This window comes from Oncorhynchus gorbuscha, linkage group LG16, assembly GCF_021184085.1.
Source record: "Oncorhynchus gorbuscha isolate QuinsamMale2020 ecotype Even-year linkage group LG16, OgorEven_v1.0, whole genome shotgun sequence".
NCBI classification, from domain to species: Eukaryota; Metazoa; Chordata; class Actinopteri; order Salmoniformes; family Salmonidae; genus Oncorhynchus; species Oncorhynchus gorbuscha.
Window position 1 is genome coordinate 44,070,904 of NC_060188.1, and position 26,725 is coordinate 44,097,628.

At 43.5% G+C, this 26,725-nt stretch overlaps 1 protein-coding gene across 25 annotated transcripts in view; it reads left to right on the forward strand.

Moving 5' to 3' along the window:
* dlg2 (discs, large homolog 2 (Drosophila)) overlaps window positions 1-26,725 on the forward strand; it is a 358,023-nt gene that overhangs the window by 170,459 nt on the left and 160,839 nt on the right. For 23 of the 25 annotated variants that reach the window (XR_006832625.1, XM_046306955.1, XM_046306960.1 and 20 more), the window contains 2 exons: window positions 16,393-16,476; window positions 22,230-22,391. Coding sequence is in view for 24 of the 25 variants with exons in the window: in XM_046306955.1 (XP_046162911.1) it covers window positions 16,393-16,476; window positions 22,230-22,391 (246 nt within the window). In the remaining variant the exon portion in view is untranslated. The remainder of the gene's footprint in view (window positions 1-16,392; window positions 16,477-22,229; window positions 22,392-26,725) is intronic. The other 2 variants (XM_046306954.1, XM_046306977.1) reach the window with 2 other exon arrangements.

A 26,725-nucleotide genomic window follows, 5' to 3' on the forward strand; every position in this document is an offset into this window, starting at 1 on the left:
GAGTTGCTTGGCCCACACCTTTATCCAGCACCAACCTTGTGCCCCAGCACAAAAACTCAGTCTTGTTGCACCCCCTATGGGTCATTGTTGGTAACATACACAGAAGTGAGGGGGCCACATGTTTACTTCGTTACAGAGAGCTTGAAAGGGAAAAGGTTTTAAGGACCACACACACACACGCACTCCTTTAGATTGGATCCTGTGTATATCTTTGCTAAATATAAGCGGCAATATTACTGCTTGTCCCTCTTGAGCCAACGTAGCAACAATCATAACACTTGATTAAAATAGTCATAATTAAAATGAGAGAAATCAAGCAATTCATTTAGAGGTTTTTGCCAAGGAGGTCTTAGTCACGCAATTTTACATCTAGCTAAGATATTTGGTGCTGTAGTTCTCAAGTGAAAAACTGCATGAAAACTAGTAGTGCGCTGCAGACAGTAGCGCCTAGCTGCTTCTGTGCTCTCTCGTTTCTCTCGTTGAATGACAGCAAGCATTTCATTGAAGAATCCCGTCCATAGTTCCCACCCCTACTGTTGACAAATCACTGACGAAGGCGCGTGGACTTCGGCTACTGAACTTCAACTTTACCTCAAGAAAAAAGGTGTCCGGGAACAGCCGGAAAAAGCCATTGCCGAATGCCAAAATGAACAAAAACATCACACAGGCTTTAGTGGGTAGCATGGCACTTGCAATACCAGGATAGTGGGTTCGATTCACCCCTGGGGCCACCCAAATGGAATTGTATGCATGCATGACTGCATTTACAGTATGTTGTTATTATTATTATTATTATTGTTATTATAAACCTCCATTTGTCATTATATGTGGTCTGGGTTAGGAAGCAGGAGGTTCCTTGTTTATTTCCAAAGGGATCTTCCTGGAGTGTCACCTTGCAATTCTCACCTTGACCTCAGAAGATCCAGCACTCTCTTAAATTCCCCTAATCCTGGCCCTCCGCACTCACATGGGCATCCCGCCAGGCAGGGCTTGGATTGTGTTCAGCTCCCCTGTACTGTCACACATTTAAATACCGTAGTGATGAGCGATGGCAGGATAAATCATAGCGCTAACGTCTCCTGACGAAACACAAAACTGTTTACATGATTGTGAGATTGATGCGGGTGTCCTTGAAACTGCCTAGGGTGATCAAAAGAAATAAAGTGTTTGTTATTGTCGTCTTTGTTTTGAGAATGGCATCATGCACCTGATTTGTGTCAAAATCAAATCTTTCCAGAGCACAGAAAATGCACAGTTTTCATACCTGTCATCAATATTCAAACCCATTAACCCAAAATGTTTGTTTTCTTTTTTTACTATTTCATTTACATTTTGTAAAATCTTATTTTCATCAGCTCCTACTCCGATTCAGACCATAGTTAACTTGGTTACTGTTTACCTGCGGTGGCCTGACACAGTACCTTTCCACCACTATCAGAAGAGTGATGTGAACGGTATGTCATTTTGCTAGTTCACATTGAGTCTCACACACATCATGGCTAAACCAATGTCTCACACACATCATGGCTAAACCAATGTCTCACACACATCATGGCTAAACCAATGTCTCACACACATCATGGCTAAACCAATGTCTCACACACATCATGGCTAAACCAATGTCTCACACACATCATGGCTAAACCAATGTCTCACACACATCATGGCTAAACCAATGTCTCACACACATCATGGCTAAACCAATGTGTAAAGAAAGTGTTTTAATACTTAATAACATCGCTTGTCATAAGCTGGCACAGCAGCTTACAGCAAATGGGATGCAGTTCATATTAGTGCATTGTACAATTGCGCTCGTTACCCAACTAGCCCTGCTAAAAAAAACAATCAAACAATGAATGACAGGAAAGCTGATAGGAAACCACGTTTATTCCAAAAGTGTAGTAGTTTTCAAAAGAGATTGTGGCGCAAGGATAGAGAGAGAAAGGAGTGTCAGCTTTAACACAGAGATCGAGTGGAGAGCAAAGGGATAACATAAAAGACTGTGATAGAGAAGCGATGGGAACACGCCCTGGCTCTGTGGGTGGGACAGAGAGAGAGGGAATACTGTATATGTATATGAGGGTGAGCGGGAGAGACAATGTGTGTGTATGTGAGGGAAAGTGAGAGAGAGCGGGGGGGAGGCGTGTGAGTGAGGGTGCAGGGTATAGACTCCCGCTTAGCCAGGAGTAAAGCTGCTCTCTCAAGCTGCGCGTGCACTTTCCTCTTCTCCTCATCTCTTATCTCCACTGCCTTGGAGCTGGAGCTACTCCGGCCGCCTCGCACCTCTGAAGGAATGTCTCCCATTGTCAAAAGCCCAGACTGCAAGCCCATGCTCTGTCATTGCAAAGTTGCATGCACCAACAACACCTTGTCGTTGATGTTCGGATGCAAGGTAAGCAGCTGACGGCTGTTGAGTGCCTTGTTTTGTCGTTAAAGTAGAGTTGATGCTGATGCGCGGGGCTCTGGTTGTGTTATAGTGTTGTTTTTTTATATTTGGGATAAGTAGATGGAATTTTCCCAAAAGGAGTGTGTTGTTTAAATGATGTACACCACTCACACATATTTGTATAGAATATTGGACAGTTCGTAGGATGCAAAAGCCAAGAAACCTTCGCATTAGAGGGATTAGCCCAGCATCAAAAACAAAAGTCCATATTAATGTTACCTGGGACCTAATGAAGCCAGATCTCCAGCATATGCATAGCTCGTGCATAGTGCTTAACACCGTTTGTGCATCCTCTTACTGTCGCTCCCTGTTAATCTTAGTGGGAAGGTCATGGCTACTCCTTACTCGAGACACGGTGATGCAGGTACATCTCTTATGTGTTGCTCTACTCTCTGCTTAACCTTTTGCTTTTTCCCGTTCGCGTTCCTCTTTCCCAAAAACTGGGCTCAGAACACGTCAGTTCGAGCCCGAGAGCTTTGGCCGCTCCGTCAGCTGATTCAGATCCCATAGAAAGTGAATCATGCCTGCAGAAAAAAGTCTGAACCCCCCCACCCATTCCACTATCCACTACTGCCTTTGCAGTGTAATGAGGACTGGCTTTGTGCCTAGATGGGAGTTCTTGCTAAAGATGTCATTTGTTTGTACCTAGAACAGTATTTCAGCCTTTACGTCAAGCAACAAGGAATCAATTTAGCTTCCCATTGGTTCTTGTAAAGCAGAATGCATAGGGATCCACATTTGTTGAGGGAGTCCAATATCGGCATGTTTCAGTGACGGTTTTACACCACTTCTTTCAAATTTCTCATGTTTCTTTTTCTTTTTATTCAGAACAAATCCTGACAAATTGAAGCGAATGATTTGCTACAGTGGAAGACTGCAGGATGCCTAGTATGTCAGTCACTGAATTATTATTTTTGCTGCCTGTCACAGAGGCATGACTAAGAGCATTTGCTCTTAACAAGGTACAGCGGATCTCAGCGTCAGTGATCCATGCTCCCTCTGCACCAGAGATGGGGGAGGGAGAGAGAGACCAGAGTCATTCTCACTATAGAGCTAAATTCCTTGTCTCTACAAGCTTCAATAATCCCCAAATTGACGCATGTAGAGTATCTTTGAAATGTCCCATTTCACTGTAATGCTGTTTGTAAGAAAATGGCTCCTGGACATATTTTGGACACACACACGCACACATTCCAACAAACATGCCTCAACTGCTGAGCAATAGCAGCATAGAGGGACAGGTTTTAGGCAATTTAATTGGTTGTCGCTTGGGAGATTAAATTGGGAGATTTATTGGCATGCAAGGGTCAATGAATAATTAAACAGTCAGTAGAAGGCTGTTATGTACAGGATTCAGCATCTATTAAATGGAATGAAAGTAGTACTCTCCAAACGTATGGGGAGAGGGCAGGTGCTTCCCTTTTCCTCCCTAACTCTGCTCTCCCTCCCGCCCTTCACATCTTGGAGAACGGGAAATAGGGCTAGCGTAGTGATGAGTTGGTATATAAAGCCACGGAAAAGGGGTCAGTGCACACAACTGCGAGGAGATTCCAAACAATTCCGCACAGAGCTCAGAATCAGCCCTCGGCCATGCCACCTCACATTCTCGTCTCATCCCGTCTCCACGAGCTGAGCCTTTCTGAGTGCAGCAAACGCCGGGGAAGGACCCTCCGTGCACTGAGGGCAGCACAGCGTTACCCTATACATGAGCAGCACACAGCTCATCAGGCAACCCTACAGCCAGCCATGGAACATTCTTAAACCTCTGCATAATGTAGTGCATTTGAGTGAAGAGCCCTAACATGTCATACAGTACTGGCACATTTGTTTGATTTTGTTCAGAAATGTGTGAACAGGACAAATCCCTTGAGATTAGACATCTTTATAGATGTCTCCCTTGACCACTTTGAGACAATGAGGCTCTGCTCAAAAGTGGTTCACTATGTAGAGAATAGGATGCCATTTGGGACGTAACCTACCTGGTCATGGGATTATGTGAGATCATGTTAGTAGGTTTAATACTTGTCAGTTCTCCTCAGTCTTTTAGACACACAGGAGAGGCTGCAATGTCACCACTGGCCCCAGTAGTTGACACCATCCCTTCACGTTTTCTACGAATATTATGTCTCGATGTTCAAAAGACTTAACAACCACGTCACCGATAACATACAAAAGATAGGAAACCTTTTTGACCTTTCGTATGACGTCATCGAAGAGTAACAACGTACAGTGTCACAACCTGACCACACTCACAAGCCAGTATCACAGCAACGAAACCACTTCAAAAGCTCTGTAAACAAACTGAAAGTGCTGAACAACAAAACAAACACTTATCGTCACTGCGATGGCATGAATAAATACAATACTGAGCTTGGACAGCTTTGTATGCCTTGTTGACACCTCTGCTGTTTAAGATCACTCATGGCCTTGCCCCACCACCTCTGAAGCAGTTCCTTACATATTGCAAGGACAGTACCAAGGCGACAAGAGCCTCAACCAGAGGGGAATGCTCAACTCAGTTTAGGTCCGACAAATTTGTCCAGACTGCTTTTTGAATCAAAGGGTCTGGATTACGGAACACCCTGCCAACCAGTGTGAGAGAGTGCAGTACCTTTGCAAGCTTCAAGGCAAACCTGAAAAAGTGGCCAAAAGCAAGCCAGTCATGTGAAGATGTCAGATACTGTAGGACCAAGGGACATTTAAAGTCTGATGTAATTTGTCAACAGTTGTATATGTTTGTTTATTGACTTTCCACATTGACATGCTGTACACACATGTCCCACAACATCATCATCGTTGTAAAGTACAATACCTCTCTCTCTCTCTCTCTCTCAATCTCTGAGAGAAAGAGAGAGAATCTACCCATTAAAGTGTGGTCAGATTAACTGATAGACTGGTTTCAAGAATCCCCCCAACCCCTCCATCCATTCTACACTAACCTTCCCTGCCTTGTGAAAATCTATACATCTCGTTCCATCCCTACCTGGACTGGGCTCCACGGCCATTCAATTTGAATTTCGGTAGTGATGGCCTTTTAATTGGCTGTATTGATCAAAGAGAAGCACATATTTGTCTGCCTAGAGTAGGCTGTGCATGTGCTGGGTCTCTATAACGAGTTACAGTTATAAGTGTGTGTAAAAATAGGCTCACATTTTCCCCGGAGGACCTCATTACGTATTCAGTCTTGCGTTCCTCTTTTTACGAAGCAAAAGGACATTTTCCTCACAGTTTAACCAGCTGTCAGATGGGCCTCTCTCTCACCCCTCGAGCACACTCTGGGTTATAGTAGTATATGTAGGGTTGCACAGCGAGGGTATATGTCTGGAAAGCTTTGTAAGTTTCCCAGAAAACTACCAGAATTTTGGTCATTTTAAAGTTAGATTAAAAAAAATATTTTTTTTATCAGATGACATCTAGTGGCTGTATTGGCTACTTCAGATGATTTTAAAAAACACATTCTTATTTACAAAGACGGCCTACCAAAAGGTAAAAGGCCTCCTGCGGGGACGGGGGCTGAGATTAAAAATACAAATATAGGACAAAACACCCATCACAACAAGAGACACCACAACACTAGATAAAGAGAGACCTAAGACAACAACATAGCTTGGCAGCAACACATGACAACAAAGCATGGTAGCAACACAACATGACAACAACATAGTAGCAACACAACATGGCAGCAGCACAACATGGTACAAGCATTATTGGGCACAGACAACAGCACAAAGGGCAAGTAGGCAGAGACAACCATACATTACGCGATGCTGACACAATTGTCCATGATTGAGTCTTTGAATGAAAAGATTGAGATAAATCTGTCCAGCTTGAGTGTTTGTTGCAGCTCGTTCCAGTCGCTAGCTGCAGCCGAACTGAAAAGAGGAGCGACCCAGGGATGTGTGTGCTTTGGCGACATTTAACAGAATGTGACTGGCAGAACGGGTGTTGTATGTGGAGGATGAGGGCTGCAGTAGATATCTCAGATAGGGGGGAGTGAGGCCTAAGAGGATTTTATAAATAAGCATCAACCAGTGGGTCTTGCGACGGGTGTACAGAGATGACCAGTTTACAGAGGAGTAAAGTGCAGTGATGTGTCCTATATGTAGCATTGGTGGCAAATCCGATGGCCGAATAGTAAAGAACATGTAGCCGCTCGAGAGCACCTTTATCTGCCGATCTATAAATGACATCTCCGTAGTCTAGGATGGTCATCTGAATCAGGGTTAGTTTGGCAGCTGGTGTGAAAGAGGAGCGATTACGATAGGGGAAACCAAGTCTAGATTTAAACTGCAGCTTTGATATGTGCTGAGATAAGGACAGTGTACCGTCTAGTCATACTCCCAAGTACTTGTATGAGGTGACTTCCTCAAGCTCTAAACCCTCAGAGGTAGTAATCACACCTGTTGGGGGAGGGGCATTCTTCTTACCAAATCACACTTTGTTTTGGAGGTGTTTTATTTATATAGTTTACTATGTCAGTATACTGTATCTTTATTGGAAATGTTTTGGTGCCAAACTGGTGGTAGTTGTGAAAAAAAGTCAATAGTTGTAAGAGTTGCAGAGTTAATATAAAATAATGCCATTGTTGATTAGAATTTTTTTCATTAATTAGGCTATTTTCTCTTAAACTGTATGGTCTATCCACTAGAACTCAGGGACAATATGGACACATATAAGAAATGAATACTATATATTAATACAGTTTTTAAAAGTTATTTAAGTATACATTGCCAAAGTTACCATAGATTGACATAGATGACCTATTTACTTTTGTATACTTCAGTGGGCTGAACAGAGTAGGGTGAAATTGCCCCTAGACGCTGATCTTGGATCAGGTTGCATCCACCCCACTAATGTTAAGGTTAGGATTGGGGGAGGGGAAGCTGGTCCTAAATCTGTACCTCGGGGAAACATCACCCCAGAGGGAACCGTGCTACGGTGCTAAACCATGCTACGTGGACTGTGTCTCAGTGCTATGATTGTGGTAACAATATGGAATGAGTACAAACATGCCCTTTGGTCAAAGTTTCAGATCTGATGGCTATCAACCGTTGTTGTTGTTTTTGTGCGTTGGTTGTCTGTTGGCAGTAACCAATATGCCAAGATACAGTGCCATAATGTTAGATTCTTCTCTGTAAATTAAAAGCCATCATAATGTGTCATTTTACCTCATAATTTTTTTCCAGTTATTCTTCACTTTTGATAGCCTACAGTCCCACAAAATTGAGCATGTCAATTTTCAAGTTTTTTAAGATATATTGCTTTTTGTCTCCCGATGTCCAAAATTAAGCAAGAGCATTAATAGGCCTCATGATGATGTGTTTTGCCCATCAATCTGGCAACATCATGAGAGTTTCCAGGAGGTAAACACCTGCTATGAGGCAAATATGTTGATACCAAATGACAAATATACGCTAACAAACTGCTGTATTTTTAATTGTATTAGTTAGTATCAGTTAGGTATTGACAGTGTATAATCTGTACATTCAGTACGAATCCCTTCCACACCTCATCCCGATGTATTTTTCATTTTCAAACCCCATGCAACCAAAGGTTCATCATTTCAGACCAAACGGTTAACCATTGCATGAGTTTTTAAAATGACAAATATAATTTTGCAGTCTTTCTGCAACCATATTATAACTGCAAATGCCTAGCCTTCTAGTCATTTTAAAAGCGTTCAAGTCAGCTGGGTCTTTGTTGGCCCCTTGTACGTGTGGCACATAACCTTCTGCACTACAACCTCTTAATACTGATCCTGCCATACACTATAGATAGTGCCATATGGCGAATTGCTAACCTCAGCAAAAAAAGAAACGTAATCTTACTGTCAACTGCATTTATTTTCAGCAAACTTGACGTGTAAATATTTGTATGAACATAACAAAATTCAACAACTGAGAAATAAACTGAACAACTTCCACAGACATGTTGCTAACAGAAATGGAATAATGTGTCCCTGAACAAAGGGGGGGGGGTTAAAATCAAAAGTAACAGTCAGTATCTGGTGTGGCCACCAGCTGCATTAAGTGCTGCAGTGCATCTCCTCCTCATGGACAGTATTTGCCAGTTCATACTGTGAGATGTTACCTCACTCTTCAATCAAGGCACTTGCAAGTTCCTGGACATTTCTGGGGGGAATGGCACTAGCCCTTAACACATGAGGGAGGAGGATATCTGCTCTGTAACGCACAGAGTTGAGATTGCCTGCAATGACAACAAGCTCAGCCCGATGATGCTGTGACACACCGCCCCAGACCATGACAGATTATCCACCTCCAAATTGATCCCGCTCCAGAGTACAGACCTCGGTGTAACACTCATTCCTTCGACGATAAAGGCAAATCCGACCAAGAAAATAGCACTTTTTGCCAGTCCTGTCTGGTTCAGCAACGTTGGGTTTGTGCCCATAGGCGACATTGTTGCTGGTGATGTCTGGTGAGGACCTGCCTTACAACAGGCCTACAAGCCCTCAGTCCAGCCTCTCTCAGCCTATTGCAGACAGTCTGAGCACTGATGGGGGAATGTGTGTTCCTGGTGTAACTCGGGCAGTTGTTGTTGCCATCCTGTACCTGTCCCACAGATGTGATGTTTGTATGTACCAATCCTGTGTGGGTGTTGTTATATATGGTGTGCCACTGCGAGGATGATCAGCTGTCCGTCCTGTCTCCCACGGTCTTAGGCTTCTCACAGTACGGACATGGCAATTTATTGCCCTGGCCACATCTGCAGTCCTCATGCCTCCTTGCAGCATGCCTAAGGCACGTTCACATAGATGAGCAGGGATCCTGGGCATCTTTCTTTTTGTGTTTTTCAGAGTCAGTAGAAAGGCCTCTTTAGTGTCCTACGTTTTCATAACTGTGACCTTAATTGCCTACCGTCTGTAAGCTGTTAGTGTCTTAACGACTGTTCCACAGGTTCATGTTCATTAATTGTTTATGGTTCATTGAACACGCATGGGAAACAGTGTTTAAACCCTTTACAATGAAGATCTGTGAAGTGATTTGGATTTTTACGAATTATCTTTGAAAGACAGGGTCCTGAAAAAGGGACTTTTCTTTGTTTGTTGAGTTTATTAATGTAGCTATAGTTATTAACACATATGATGTAAAAGTCATCACAGTTTTTGCTCTGTACTGAAAGTGATCCATCTTGGGAGCGTGACTGCTGACATGCACAATTGTTTGGGATTGTATTAACAGAGGACCGATGAACAACATGCTCAAGTATTGTTTTTGAGTGAACTATCCCTTTAACTATGTGTCAGTTTCAACGTTTTGAAGAACTATGGCAAGCATATTTTTGAATGCACACTCACTGCTGTCAATGGTAGCTCAGGATGACTCATGTTGAAAGAGAAGAACAGCTCAGCTCTTTCTGGATAATGTCTCAATGATTTGGAGAGCTTCTGGCAGCTTGAACATGAAGGCCTACACACTATAAAAAGTCAAGGTAAATGGGTAACACTTCACATGACCTCGCCCTAATGCCGATATAGATATTCCATAACTACTTTGGTAACCAAAATATTGTTGCACTTGGAGTGTTTCTTCGTCGGGACACTTCGTCGGGACACTTAGGGACACTAAGGGGTGCACATTTTTATTTTTGCACTAGAGCACTAACACACCTGATTCAAATCAAAACCTTGATGATTAGTTGAATGAAGTGTGTGAATGCTAGGGCATAAACAACCATTTGCGACCCTTTGTGTCCCAAGGACCAGGATTGAGATACACCGAGTTAGACGGTAGCTTCACAACTCGCCAAATTCTCATTCAAAAGTAGTTGTGGTGCAATAGTGTGGTGGTTACATGTACTACCAATACATTGCAATCCTGTGTAACTGCATGGTAGTATATGTGTTATATACGTCACATGGTATCTTTACAACTTCAAGTAAAGTATGCCCGCTTATGGGCCAACCCCACATTTTCATATCACTGCATCTGTATAGGTCTACAGGGGATTGAATGAAATGCCATTCGACCCTAAATATGAATAGAATGGCTCACAGAATACATTGAGAGATAATGAGATTTCTGGGTAACACTTTACATTACAGTGCCATTATTACTGTGTAACTACTCGTGTAAGTATTGTAATTACTCATTAAACCCTATCCCTTACTTAGGCACTAACTATAACCCTAAGTAACTCTTAAGTACAGTTTAAGTTCAGTGTAACGATGAGTAATTACAATTACAGGAAATTACACAGTAATTAGGGCACTGTAATGGAAAGTGTAACCAATTTGTGTTACATATGGTCATGGAAATGCAACAGAGTGGTATTAGGCCTAGTCTTTTTCCCATGACCATCTGTCCAGTACTCTACATCCCATTTTGGGCGACAGACAGGAGCGATAGTGACACACACCTGCCGCTGTGTTTGCAGCTAAGTTCATCAGCTCTCGATGTTCATCAGAAGTGGCCATGTTGGCACAGAGTAACCGGGCACTGCCCTTGGCTTCCCACATGTGTCCCTCTCCTGTGTTTGGGTGTTTGTGTGTGTGAGAGTGGGCATCCCAGTTATTTTACGTTCACGGTTTCCTTTCTACTCTGTATAAAGTTTAACTGAAGTGTTTTTAAAACTTTTTTTTACTTGAGACACCGTACAATTTCAAGTCCTCTCAGTGTACAGATTAAAAGATATCATCAGCTCACGAAAAACACAACTATAAAAAACACGTACATTCCTTTGAGAAGAGGTCATTTATGATCTTATGATAATGTTGCCACAATATAATCGTTTGCAGTTTATGCCACTTGTCAGAAGCTTTCATCAAAGCAATAGTCGTGTATGTGATCCCCCCCTGGAATTGAACCCAGGACGCTTGGAATTACCGAGCTTACCAACTGAGCCGCTTCTTAATAACGTATAGAATGAAGATGCATAGAGGACATTTTATGTTAAGGAATGACACTGCCAGGTTCCTCTTTTCAGTGGGCACTGCTATGGTACGTTAGGCACAGACACTAAGTGCCAGTGTGGGATGACGTCTGCTGATTGCCCTGTCTGAATAGTTCTATTCAATTACAGGGTGCAGTGAGATAAGTGTGCCGGTTCAATGAAACTGTGCTAACGCAAGGTATAATGGCATCTTAAAATGGAATCATTACACATTTATCTCTGGATACAGATACATCCATTATAGTATGGATACATACAGTGCCTTGCGAAAGTATTCGGCCCCCTTGAACTTTGCAACCTTTTGCCACATTTCAGGCTTCAAACATAAATATATAAAACTGTATTTTTTCGTGAAGAATCAACAACAAGTGGGACACAATCATGAAGTGGAGCGACATTTATTGGATATTTCAAACTTTTTTAACAAATCAAAAACTGAAAAATTGGGCGTGCAAAATTATTCAGCCCCCTTAAGTTAATACTTTGTAGCGCCACCTTTTGCTGCGATTACAGCTGTAAGTCGCTTGGGGTATGTCTCTATCAGTTTTGCACATCGAGAGACTGACATTTTTCCCATTCCTCCTTGCAAAACAGCTCGAGCTCAGTGAGGTTGGATGGAGAGCATTTGTGAACAGCAGTTTTCAGTTCTTTCCACAGATTCTCGATTGGATTCAGGTCTGGACTTTGACTTGGCCATTCTAACACCTTGATATGTTTATTTTTGAACCATTCCATTGTAGATTTTGCTTTATGTTTTGGATCATTGGCTTGTTGGAAGACAAATCCAGGCCCAAACCATGATGCTGCCACCACCATGTTTGACAGTGGGGATGTTGTGTTCAGGGTGATGAGCTGTGTTGCTTTTACGCCAAACATAACGTTTTACATTGTTGCCAAAAGGTTCAATTTTGGTTTAATCTGACCAGAGCACCTTCTTCCACATGTTTGGTGTGTCTCCCAGGTGGCTTGTGGCAAACTTTAAACGACACTTTTTATGGATATCTTTAAGAAATGGCTTTCTTCTTGCCACTCTTCCATAAAGGTCAGATTTGTGCAATATACGACTGATTGTTGTCCTATGGACAGAGTCTCCCACCTCAGCTGTAGATCTCTGCAGTTCATCCAGAGTGATCATGGGCCTCTTGGCTGCATCTCTGATCAGTCTTTTCCTTGTATGAGCTGAAAGTTTAGAGGGACGGCCTGATCTTGGTATATTTGCAGTGGTCTGATACTCCTTCCATTCCAATATTATCGCTTGCACAGTGCTCCTTGGGATGTTTAAAGCTTGGGAAATCTTTTTGTATGCAAATCCGGCTTTAAACTTCTTCACAACAGTATCTCGGACCTGCCTGGTGTGTTCCTTGTTCTTCATGATGCTCTCTGCGCTTTTAACAGACCTCTGAGACTATCACAGTGCAGGTGCATTTATACGGAGGCTTGATTACACACAGGTGGATTGTATTTATCATCATTAGTCATTTAGGTCAACATTGGATCACTCAGAGATCCTCACTGAACTTCTGGAGAGAGTTTGCTGCACTGAAAGTAAAGGGGCTGAATTTTTCGCCCAATTTTTCACTTTTTGATTTGTTAAAAAAGTTTGAAATATCCAATAAATGTCGTTCCACTTCATGATTGCGTCCCACTTGTTGATTCTTCACAAAAAAATACAGTTTTATATCTTTATGTTTGAAGCCTGAAATGTGGCAAAAGGTCGCAAAGTTCAAGGGGGCCGAATACTTTCGCAAGGCACTGTATAAATTATATAGAGAAAATAAAGGCTACACACAGTCACAAGAGAAATCCTATGCAGCCTTGTTTACAAGTTGGAACACTGGAATGTGAGATGTAATCTACACCTCCATTTGGCTGACACACATCCTCATTATTTAGTTAAATTATTTTCAATTTGAGTGCCATTAAATCTACTGTATATAGCCTACACTTTTTCATTCTGAACTTCTGACATGAGTGGGATGGGTGTGGCTTCATGACAATGACCACACCAGCAACTTCCCACCGATTTGACCGTTCTAACGCAGTTACCCCTCCAAAACACAAGCTATCCGGGTGTTGGCTATCGCTTGTTAACTCTTGATTTGATTAAATCTATGCCTAAATCACTCTACAGCTCTACATTTCTTATATAAACATATATTCATATTTCTTGGTGCTTTTACCCCTTTTTCTCCCCAATTGATATCCAATTGTTAGCTCCCGTCTTGTACCATCGCTGCGACTCCCGTACTGACTTGGGAGAGGCGAAGGTTCTCCCCGAAACACGACTCTGCCAAGCAGCACTGCTGACTTATCCCGCATCAATGTGTCGGAGGAAACACCGTACAGCTGCTGACTGAAGTCAGCTTGCAGGCGCCTGTCCCGTCACAAGGGGTTGCTAGAGCGCGATAGGACAAGGACATCCCGGCCGGCCAAACCCTCCCCTAACCCGGAAGACGCTGGGCCAATTGTGCGCCGCCTTATGGGTCTCCCGGTCACTGCCGGCTGTGTAACAGCCTGGGCTCGAACCCGGGTCTGTAGTGATGCCTCAAGCATATATACCGCTGCGCCACTCGAGAGGCCAAGCACCATTATTTCTACCTTAAGCCAGTGACATCCCACTCCCTAAGTGACCAATGTTAGTAATTACAGTATGTCCCTCAATAACCAATCATAATAGACAGTAAGCATATTGTAGCAACCCTAACCCACAACCTAGCGACCTTGTCAAGGGGATCGGATCTCTTGGCGTAACGACTTGTGTGTTGTGTTAATATTCAGTGTGTGGCAGACGTGGGAATCAAACCCGTGTTCTGTATTTGGTGTAGTACTGGGGTTAGAACTCTGTGGTGGTCTGATAGGGGTCAGATGGTTGAGATACACTTAGTTTGGGAAGGGAATTGTGGTCAGAGAGGAAGAGTGCATGACCTTTGCCCTGTGGGCACCAGCTGTAGTGTTCACTGTCTGTCTGTTCTTACTCAGACTACTAGAGGAGAGCGAAAGAGAGAGAGAGTTAGAATGCAATAGTTTGAGAATGTAATTACCTTTCAGATTAGTGTGTCAACCCGAACTGTACTGGGTCTGATATTTCCTTTTAATTGGACTTTCCAGTACGGTTCCAGCAACTATGGTGGATGTATAACTTAGCTTGACTTAGTAGTGTGAAAAGGGAAAAAGAGAAACTGAGGGAAGATCGAGGGAGTGATAAAAGAGGAAATAGGACAGTGGATTAGACAGTCGGCCACAGTGCTTAGTGTCTAATCATAAAGCGTTAGACAGTCGGCCACAGTGCTTAGTGTCTAATCATAAAGCGTTAGACAGTCGGCCACAGTGCTTAGTGTCTAATCATAAAGCGTTAGACAGTCGGCCACAGTGCTTAGTGTCTAATCATAAAGCGTTAGACAGTCGGCCACAGTGCTTAGTGTCTAATCATAAAGCCTTAGACAGTCGGCCACAGTGCTTAGTGTCTAATCATAAAGCCTTAGACAGTCGGCCACAGTGCTTAGTGTCTAATCATAAAGCCTTAGACAGTCGGCCACAGTGCTTAGTGTCTAATCATAAAGCCTTAGACAGTCGGCCACAGTGCTTAGTGTCTAATCATAAAGCGTTAGACAGTCGGCCACAGTGCTTAGTGTCTAATCATAAAGCCTTAGACAGTCGGCCACAGTGCTTAGTGTCTAATCATAAAGCGTTAGACAGTCGGCCACAGTGCTTAGTGTCTAATCATAAAGCGTTAGACAGTCGGCCACAGTGCTTAGTGTCTAATCATAAAGCATTAGACAGTCGGCCACAGTGCTTAGTGTCTAATCATAAAGCGAGATTATTAGCACAGGATGTGGGGTAATTGGAGAGTTTGAGGCATCAGATTGTTCCTCTGCATAGGAACGTGTGGAAAGGTGCTTCAAAATATGACTGCAGCTTGAATCAGGGAAATCTGATATGTGTAACTAGCTTATTGCAGATTAATATATATTGGGATAGTTCTCTCTGGCCTATTGCTTTTGATGTTATTTGCACAGGATGAGGGGCAGGGCGGTATACCATTAGGTTTATAGGATACATTTGACATTATATCCAGAGAAACTTACAGGATCAATAAAGGTTAAGGGCTTTGCTCAAGGGCACAACGGCAGATTTTTCACCTAGTCGGCTCTGGGATTCAAACCAGCAACCTTTTTGGTTATTGGCCTAACACCCTTAACCGCTAGGCTACCTGCCGCCCTATACATAGGCTTCTCCCTCAACTCTTAAAAATGTTGCCTTCAGTTTCCATTTTCCTGCCTTGAGGCCCTTATCAAAGATTGCTGGTGCATTGCAGCTGACATGATCCACTTATAATGCTGTTCCCTCAGTCGCAGATATCTCATCTATTGTTTTGGTTCATCACGAACTGGGATTTTTGTATGCTGAGCCTGCTGAATGTTGTGAATTGCTTATTTCGGTTACATCCCAAATGACACCATATTCCCTCCATAGAGCACTGCTTTTGACCAGAGCATTATGGGCACTGGTTAATAGTAGTATAAGTATAAGGAATAGAATGTAATTTGGGATGGAATCTGAGTGTATCCATTCAATGTTGCTGCGGTACATGGGAACTTGATTATCATGTTTGTTCTTTTGACCCGTCATTTTCCAGCCATTACCGTCCGCCCAAACTGTGTGTGTGTGGTGGGTCTAATTGTTGGAGAGCATGGTGGCATTCGTCACCCTGTCCATGTGTTCCTATCACAGCTACACTGGCTGGTGTGTTTGTCTTGAGTTTCACACGCGTGTTTGCGTGTGGCGAGCTTCTTCCCGGGCGACTGGAGCTTTTGGATGAGTGTTTACTTTTGAGCAGGATGAAGTTTCCCAGACTCTGATCTAAGGCCTTTTTTTTGCATCCCTCCCCTAACCACACAGTTAGGATTTAGGGAGGGTAAGCTGATCTTAGATATGTACCCATATGAGAAACTTTACCCTGAACATTTTGACTTTTGCTCTTCTCTTGGTTTCCCCCTTGTGGTCAAAGCTGGATTGCTCTCTCTTGTCCACAGAACAGGCCGGCTGCGGTGCAGGGGTCCCCACACACTGGCCAGCCCCCGGCATGCATGAACCCCAACTTGATGAACGCTCCCTGGGTGAGAGAGGGGACTTTACACTGTCCCCCGAGCCCCATCTTCATGCCATCCTTCTGCTCATGCTTCGGGCAGGGCACTGCCCATCCATGCCACTCTCATGCCCGCTTTCCACTCTTGTGCTGTACACAGAGAGGACTTCACTGCTTTCATATCATAAGGCACTATCATAAGGCACTTAGGCCTTGGGGGTATTGCCCCCTTTCACTCTATCATGGATAAAATAGGTTAAGGGACACACAGGATTAGCTTGATGGAAATATAGGTATTTATTTGATTTGTTTTGTGGGCATATATATGTTTTAACATTTTAGGGTTATGTGGGCATATAGTGATGAGTTATCTTAGCAGGCTTATAATAGACAGCTTTGCCTTGTCTTTCTCTAGGTATGAATATAGAAAATGTTACATCCAAAAAGCAAAAGTCATTTGTCAAACACCTCATGCGAGAAATCAACTGAATTTGTTTGCCATGATATGACTTCTGTGAAGGCAGGAAGGAAGACGTTCAGAAAGGTAATCTGAAGCATTGCCTACTTCTGCGACAAGAAATATATGGTATCCACTGTATCCCAAGGCAAGTTCAAAGGATCAGTTAAACAAGACACTGCTTCAGTAATTTAATTTTAGTGTATTTTCTGCTAAATTGTAATTATTCGCTCCTATGGCCTATTTATTGCCTACCTCCTCATGCCTTTTGCACACACTGTATATATTTTTTTCTACTGTGTCATTTACTTGTTTATTGTGTTATTGGCTTGTTTTATTGTTTATTCCATGTGTAACTCTGTGTTGTTGTCTGTGTCACACTGCTTTGCTTGATCTTGGCCAGGTCGCAGATGGAAATGAGAACTTGTTCTCAACTGGCCTACATGGTTAAATAAAGGTGAAGTAAAAAAATTAAGAGCAGGTTTAGATAACATTAATATGCTTACGGGCCCTTCCCAACAATGCAGAGGGAAAGAAAATAGAGAAATTGTAGAAAATAAAGCACGTAATAATAAATACACAATGAGTAACGATAACTTGGCTATATACACAGGGTACGAGTGCCTAGTCGATGTGCAGGGGTACGGGGAAATTGAGGTAGATATGTACATATAAGTAGGAATAAAGAGACAGATAATTAACAGTAGCAGCAGTGTATCTGATGAGTCAAAAAAGGGTCCATGCAGATAGTTTGGGTAGCTATTGGTGAAGTATTTAACTAACTATTTAGCAGTTTTCAAGAAACTTGAAGCTCTCGAACCGCTCCACTACAGCCTCGTTGATGTGAATGGGGGTGTGCTCGGCCCTCCGTTTTCTGTAGTTCACGATCAGCTTCTTTGTCTTGCTGACGTTGAGGGAGAGGTTGTTGTCGTGGTACAACACTGCCAGTTCTCTGACCTCTTTATAGGCTGTCTCATCGTCGTCTGTGATCAGGCCTACCACCGCCGTGTCATCTGAAAATGTAATGATGTTGTTTGAGTCTTGCAGTCATGGGTGAACAGGGCGTACAAGAGGGGACTAGACACGCAACCCTGAGGGGCCCTTTGTTGAGGGTCAGCATAGCGGATGTGTTGTTTAATTCCCTCACCACCTGTGGGATGGCCCATCTGGAAGTCCAGGATCCAGCTGTGGAGAGGTGTTTATTCCCAGGGACCTTTAGTTTGTGATGAGCATGGAAGGCACTATTGTGTTGAAAGCTGAGTTGTAGTCAAAGAACAGCATTCTCACATAGGTGTTCCTTTTGTCCAGGTGAGAAAGGGCGGTGTGGAGTGCGATTGAGATTGTGTCCTCTTTGGATCTGTTGAGGCGGTATGCGAATTGGAATGGGTCCAGGGTGTCTGGGATGATGCTTTTGATGTGAGCCATGACCAGGCTTTCAAAGCATTTCATGGCTACAGATGTGAGTGCTACAGGTCAATAGTTAGAAACATTACCTTCGTGTTCTTGGGCAAAGGGCTATGGTGGTCTGAAACATGTAGTTATTACAGACTGGGCCAAAGAGCGGTTGAAAATGACAGTGAAGACACTCGTCAGCTGGTCAGCGCATGCTCTAAGTACGCTACCTGGCAATCCTTCTGGCCCTGCGGCCTTGTGAATGTTAACCTGTTTAAAGGTCTTACATCGGCTATGGAGAACGTGATCATAGAGTCGTCCGGAATAGCTGGTGCTCTCATGCATGGTTCAGTGTTGCTTGCCTCGAAGTGAACATAGAAGCTATTTAGCATGTCTGGTAAACTTACATCACTGGGCAGCTCAGCGTCTGGGTTTCCCTTTGTAATCCATGATAGTTTTCAAACCCTGCCTCATCCGACAAGTGTCCAAGCTGGTGTGGTAGGATTCGATCTAAGCCCTGTATTGATGATTTGCCTGTTTGATGGTTCGTCAGAGGATGTAGCTGGATTTCTTATAATCGTCTGGATTGGTGTCCCGCTCCTTGAAAGCAGCAGCTCTAGCCTTTAGTTCGGTACAGATTTTGCCTGTAATCCATGGCTTCTAGTTGGGATATGTATGTATGGTCACTGTGGGGACGACATTGTAGATGCACTTATTAATGAAGCAGGAGACTGATGTGGTAAACTCCTCAATGCCATCAGATGAATCCCGGAACATATTCCAGTCTGTGTTAGCGAAACAGTCCTGTAGCTTAGCATCCACTTCATCTGACCACTTCTGTATTGAGCACGTCACTGGTACTTCCTATTTGAGTTTTTGCTTGTAAACAGGAATTAGGATGATAGAGTTCAGATTTGCCAAATGGAGGTCGAGGGAGAGCTTTATGTGTTTTTTTGTGTTTGGAGTAAAGGTCATCTAGAGTTTGTTCACCTCAAGTTCTAAATGTTACATGCTGGTAGAAATGAGGTAAAATGGATGTCAGTTTCCCTGCATTAAAATCACTGGCCACTAGGAGCGCTGCATCTGGATGAGCATTTTTTGGTTTGCTAATTTTTCGGTTTGTGGTGGTAAATAGACAGCTAAAAAATATAGATGAAAACTATCTTGGTAAATAGTATGGTCTACAGCTTATCATGAGGTATTCTAACTCAGTCAAACCTCGAGACTTCCTTAACATTAGAAATTGCGCATCAGCTGTTGTTAACAAAGAGACACACACCTCCCCCTTAGAGCTTACCCACCGCTACCATTCTGTCCTGCTAATGCATAGAAAAAACAGCTAGATATACTGTGCCTTTGGAAAGTATTCAGACCCCTTGACTTTTTCCACATTTTGTTACTTTACAGCCTTATTATAAAATGTATTACATTTTAAAAAACACAATACCCCATAATGACAAAGCGAGAAAAAAAAGGTTTTTTAGAAATGTTTGCAAATGTATATATATAAAAACTGAAATACCTTATTTACATAAGTATTCAGACCCTTTGCTGTGAGACAAGAAATTGAGCTGAGGTGCATCCTTTTTCTATTGATCATCCTTGATGTTTCTACAACTTGATTGGAGTCCACCTGTGGCAAATGCAAGTGATTGGACATGATTTGGAAAGACACACACCTGTCTACATAAGGTTCCACATTGACAGTGTATGTCAGTGAAAAAACCAAGCCATGAGGTCAAAGGAATTGTCCATAGTTCCGAGACAGGATTGTGTCGAGGCACAGATCTGGGAAAGGGTACCAAAACATTTCTGCAGCATTGAAGGTCCACAAGAACACAGTGGCCTCCTTCATTCTTAAATGGAAGAGGGTTAGAACCACCAAGACTTCCTAGAGCTGGACGCCTGGCCAAACTGAGAAATCTGGGAGAAGGGCCTTGGTCAGGAAGGTAACCAATAACCCGATGGTCACTCTGACAGAGCTCCAGAGTTCCTCTGTGGAGATGGGAGAACTGTCCAGAAGGACAACCATCTCTGCAGCACTCCACCAATCAGGCCTTTATGGTAGATTGGCCAGACAGAAGCCACTCCTCAGTAAAGGTTGAACCATGACTGAACTCTTTGGCCTGAATGCCAAGTGTGAAGTCTGGAGGAAACCTGGCACCATCCCTACGGTGAAACATGGTGGTGGCAGCATCATGCTATGTGGATGCTTTTCAGAGGGCAGGGACTGTGAGACTAGTCAGGATCGAGGCAAAGATGAGCAAAGTACAAAGAGATCCTTAATGAAAACCTGCTCCAGAATGCTCAGGACCTCTGGGGCAAAGGTTCACCTTCCAACAGGACAATGGCCCTAAGCACACAGCCAAGAAAAATAAATAAATGAGCCAGATTGAACATCTCTGGAGAGACCTGAAAATAGCTGTGTAGCAATGTTCCCCGTCCTACCTGACAGAGCTTGAGAGGATCTGCAGAGAAGAATTTGAGAAACTCCCCAAATACAGGTGTGCCAAGCTTGTAGCATCATACCCAAGAAGACTCACGGCTGTAGTAGCTGCCAAAGGTACTTCAACAAAGTACTGAGTAAAGGGTCTGAATATTTTTGTAATTGTGATATTTCCATTTTTTATTTGTAATAAATTGGCAAAAATACCTTTGCTTTGTCGTCAAAGGGTATTGTTTGTAGATTGATAAAGGAAAAAACAATTTAATTAATGTTATAAGTCTGTAAACTAACAAAATGTGGAATAAGTCAAGGGGTCTGAATACTTTCCAAGGGCACTGTATATTATCTATGTCCTTCTTCAGCCATGACTTCGAGAAACATAGGATATTACATTTCTTCAGGTCCCATTGATAGGATAGTCTTGAACGGAGCTAGTCCAGTTTGTTCTCCAGAGATTGTACGTTCACCAATAGAACAGAGGGTAGAAATGGTTTATGTACTAGCCAACGTAATTTTGTCAGGGTGCCCACATGTTGGCCCCTCATACGCAGCCGCTTTCTTTTCCAAGTCTCGGGATTAGGGCCTAGTCCAGAGTGAGAAGTATGTCCTCCGCTACTGACCTGTTGGTAGAAAAGTAGAATCCAAATTGAGGTCACTGTTCTGTTCTGATGTTCGGAAGCGCTTTTCGGTCATAGGAAAAGATGGCGGAAACATTACGTACAAAAAAAAACACACAAAATCACAAGAGCCAGTAAAACAGCTGCTATCCATTGCAGCGCCATTGTCTCTTGTATTGTTGCTACTAAATGTAGCAATGTTCACCTATGCCAGAATTGAATCCAAGGAGAGTTGTCGACAAGCGCACTGCACTTGAATTTGAAAGGTAATTATTGCTTGAGCCTGCAGCTCACCTGCAGCTTTACCGTGAATGCCATATCCGCGAGGGTGAGTGAAATTGTATTTAAATGTATTTGTCCACAACACGGCTTTGATTGAATCCCAGCGCTAGTTATTTCACAAAAAAGGCCCTATGAAAAGAAGTGCAACTTTCTCACTTTACATTCCAATTTCAACAAGGCTACCATGTTTCAGTTCACCCATCATTTTGCATTCTGACATCATCTGGTAGGGCCCACATGTTCACACTTAAATACGCTGTCATAGATTCAGACCTCCCTTCCCCTTCTATCCCTAGGCCCCCAATGGGAGTTTAGTAGTGGTGAAGTGCTGTATAAATCATATGGGTAACATGAACCATCACAGAAGATTCCTCATTCACTTCATTAGGCCACAGAATTGGGCTACACGTGTAGCCTAGTCAATGTATTATGTTACTCTGTAACATGTGTCTACAAACAGCATGGTTCACAAAGTGGAACTTCAATATATGTCTGTCTATTATTGTTGTCGTTCTGATTGACTTTTTACTGTTTCTTTTCCCTTTTCCACTGTGCTCCTTTTCTCCTTCACTTCTACCTCCGTTCTAAAGCAGTATCGTTATGAAGATGAAGACTCTCCGCCTGAGCACGGGTTCCCGCGGCTGACCAACGAGGTGCGCGCCCCTGAGTTGGTGCACGTGTCGGAGAAGAACCTCTCAGAGATTGAGAATGTGCATGGCTACGTGTCCCACTCCCATATCTCCCCGCTCAAGGTTAGCAAACGTCCTCTCCTGCACCCCTCAATCCAGTGAGCAAAACTGTCTGAAAATGCATAATTTCAACTGCAAAAGTTACATATTTTCAACCAGTGTTTTTCTCATTGGCGAGATCTCGCCAAACCACACCATGCATGACTGCCAACATGGTGGACTCCATGTTCCTCCCTATCTCTCTCCCTATCTCTCCCTCTCTCTCTCTCTCTCTCTCTCTCTCTCTCTCTCTCTCTCTCTCTCTCTCTCTCTCTCTCTCTCTCTCTCTCTCTCTCTCTCTCTCTCTCTCTCTCTTTCTTTTGTCTCCTCAAGTTTCCTTTCTTTTCTCTCTTGTTCTTTCTGTTTCTTTCTGTTTATTTCTTACCATCTCTTTCTCTCATTCCTCTTAGCCATTCCTTCTATTAATCTCTTGAGTCATTCAAAAGCCATTGTGATTCCTACCCTGAGTCTTCAATAAGTCTCTCATAAGTGCAGTACCCTACAGCTAACACAAGAACATCGCCGTGGTCATTTTATTAGGCACCAAATGTAGGAAAATTGACAAACAGGGAGGGACTACCTGAACTTGTCCAGTAAGAGATCCTTTAAATAATTGTCCATTAGGGACAGATCAAAATGTACTGGGGAGGGGTGGTCCAAAATGTGGGAGGGTTGTCAAACTTTCTGTGTTATTTTGGAGGGGCACAGGGGAGGGTAGTGCGTTTTTCCCCCTGGTTTACATTTGCACTTCTGCTTGCATTTTCCCTATAAACAATGGCTTGACACACTTTTGATATTACCCTAATACATTTTTGAAATGTTTGTGAAGGTTTTGTATGGTGTGGCTATTATTAAGCTTTAGCTACTGCAGGCCTTTGATATGAAGGCAGTGCCCCCGGCGCTCCAACAGACTCCAACAGTTGAACTTGAGGTGACATTTTCAGGCCTACCAGAGTTACTCCTATAATCTAACAATGTAATGCTTATCTTTATACAAAATATTTGGTAACATTTTTTTACGAATTACACACCTTCTGTACGTCTATCTGTATAGCAGATGCAGTAGCCATCTGACATAAAGAAATGCATTCCGGTGTCGTAGCATGCCATCGGCATATCTCTCGGTTAGGCCTAAGCTTCTCTTACATGCAAATAGTCCGGAGTAGTTGATTTGCTGTTCCGGAGTCGTATGGGTTGGGGGAAGAAGCTGTTTAGAAGCATTATGGACCTAGACTTGGTGCTGCGATACCGCTTGCCGTGCGTTAGCAGAGCAGATAGAACAGTCTATGACTAGGGTGGCTGGAGTCTTTGACAATTTTTAGTGCCTTCCTCTGACACCGCTTGGTATAGAGGTCCTGGATGGCAGGAAGCTTGGCTCCGGTGATGTACTGGGACGTACGCATTTCCCTCTGTAGTGCCTTGCGATCGGAGGATGAGCAGTTGCCATACCAGGCAGTGATGCAACCCGTCAGGATGCTCTCGATGGTGTAGTTGTAAAACATTTTGAGAATCTGAGGACCCATGCCAAATCTTTTCACTCTCCTGAGGGGGAGTAGGTTTTGTCATGCCCTCTTCACAGCTGTCTTGGTGTGCTTGGACCATGTTAGTTTGTTGGTGATGGGGATGCCAAATTTGAGTGGGTCTAGGGTTTCTTGGATAATGGTGTTGATGTGAGCCATGACCAGCCTTTCAAAGCATTTCATGGCTACAGACGTGAGTGCCACGTGTCGGTAGTAATTTAGGCTGTTTACCTTAGTGTTCTTGAGCACAGGGACTATGGTGGTCTGCTTGAAGCATGTTGTTATTACATACTCAGACAGGGAGAGGTTGAAAATGTCAGTGAATACACTTGTCAGTTGGTCAGCGCATGCCAGTACACATTCTGGTAATCCTTCTGGACTTGCGGCCTGTTTAAAGGTCTTACTCACATTTTGCTACGGAGAGCGTGATCACACAGTTGTCCCGAACAGCTGATGCTCCCATGCATGTTTCAGTGTTACTTGCCTTGAAGCAAGCATAGAAGTTATTTAGCTCATCTAGTAGGCTAGTGTCACTGGGCAGCTCTCGGCTGTGCTTCCCTTTGTAGTCTGTAATAGTTTGCAAGCCCTGCCACATCTGATGAGCGTCAGAGCCGGTGTAGTATGATCCGATCTTAGTCCTGTAATGACTGTTTGCCTGTTTGATGGTTCGTCCGAGGGCATAGTGGGATTTCTTTTAAGCTTCCGGTGTAGAGTCCTGCTCCTTGAAAGTGGCAGCTCTACCCTTTAGCTCAGTGCGAATGTTGCCTGTGATCCATTGCTTCTGGTTGGGGTATGTACGTGATGTCACTGTGGGGACGACGTCCTCAAGGCACTTATTGATAAAGCCAGTGGCTGATGTAGTGAACTCCTCAATGCCATCGGAAGAATCCCGGAACATGTTCCAGTCTGTACTCACAAGACAGTCCTGTAGTTTACCATCTGCTTCATCTAACCACTTTATTATAGATTTTATGGATTTTCCTGCTTTAATTTTTGCTTGTAAGCAGGAATCAGGAGGATAGAATTATGGTCAGATTCACCAAATGGAGGGTGAGGGAGAGCTTTGTACACGTCTCTGTGTGTGGAGTAAAGGTGGTCTAGAATTTTTTTCCCCCTCTGGTTGCACATTTAACATGCTGCATTCATGTCCCCGGCCACTAGGACCGCCACATCTGGATGAGCGTTTTCCTGTTTTCTTATGGCGGTACACAGCTCATTGAGTGTTGTTTTTCTGCCAGCATCGGTCTGTGGTGGTATGTAGACAGCTACGAAAAATACAGATAAACTCTCTTGGTAGATAATGTGGTCTACAGTTTATCATGAGATACTCGGGAGACTTCTTTAGATATCGTGCACCAGCTATTGTTTACAAATATGCATAGGCCCCCACCTGTGTCTTACCAGAGGCTGCTGTTCTATCCAGCCGATAGAGTGTATAACCCGCCAGCTGTATGTTCTTAATGTCGTCGCTCAGCCATGACTCTGTGAAACATAAGATATTACAGTTTTTAATGTCCCGTCGATAGGATGTACGTGCTTTCAGTTTGTCTCATTTATTTTCCAGCGATTGAACGTTAGCTATCAGGACTGAAGTTAAAGGCATATTGGCCACTCGTCGCCTGATCCTCATAAGGCACCCTGATCTTTTTCCACGAAACCTACGTTTCCTTTCCCAGCGAATCATGGGGATCCGGGCCTGGTCGGGTGTCTGTAGTATATCCCTCTCGTCTGACTCATTGAAGAAAAACTCTTCGTCTAATCTGAGTTGAGTAATCGCAGTACTGATGTCCAGAAGCTCTTTTCGGTCATAAGAGAACGTAGCAGCAACATTATGGACAAACAGGTTACCAACGCGAAAAAACTAACAAAATAGCATGGTTGGTTAAGAGCCGATAAGACGGCAGCCATCCCCTCCGGCGCCATAATGCCATTCTTCTCTGCAGATACTCTCAAAATCTGTCAGTTTGGATGGGGAGGATTGCTGCACAGCGTTTTTCAGGTCTCTCGAGAGATGTTCGATCGGGTTCAAGTCCGGGGTCTGGCTGGGCCACTCAGGGACATTCAAAGTATTTTCCCGAAGCCATTCTTGCGTTGTCTTTGCTATGTGCTTAGGGTCGTTGTCCTGTCGGAAGGTGACCTTCGCCCCAGTCTGAGGTCCTGAGCAGGTTTTCATCAAGTATCTCTCTGTACTTTGCTTCGATCCTGACTTGTTTTGCAGTCCCTGCTGCTGAAAAACATCCCCACATTGTGATGCTGCCACCACCATGCTTCACCTTATTGATGGTGCCAGGTTTCCTTCAGACGTGACACTTGGCATTCAGGCCAAAGAGTTCCATCTTGGTTTCATCAGACTAGAGAATCTTGTTTCTCATGGTTTGAAAGACTTTAGGTGCCTTCTGTCAAACTCAGAGCGGGTGTCATGTCCCTTTTACTGAGGAGTGGCTTCCGTCTGGTCAATCTACCATAAAGGCCTGATTGGTGGAGTGCTGCAGAGATGGTTGTCCTTCTGGAAGGTTCTCCCATCTCCTCAGAGGAACGCTAGAGCTCTGTCAGAGTAATCATCGGGTTCTTGATCACCTCCCTGACAAAGGCCTTTCTCCCCCGATTGCTCAGTTTGGCCGGGTGGCCAACTCTAGGAAGAGAAATTGGTGGTTCCAAACATCTTCCATTTAATGATGCAGAAATGTTTTGGTACCCTTTCCCAAATCTGTGCCTTGACACAATCCTGTGTCGAGCTCTACTGACAATTCCTTCGACCTCATGGCTTGGTTTTTGCTCTGACATGCACTGTCAACTGTGGGACCTTATATAGACAGGTGTGTGGTTTTCCAAATCATG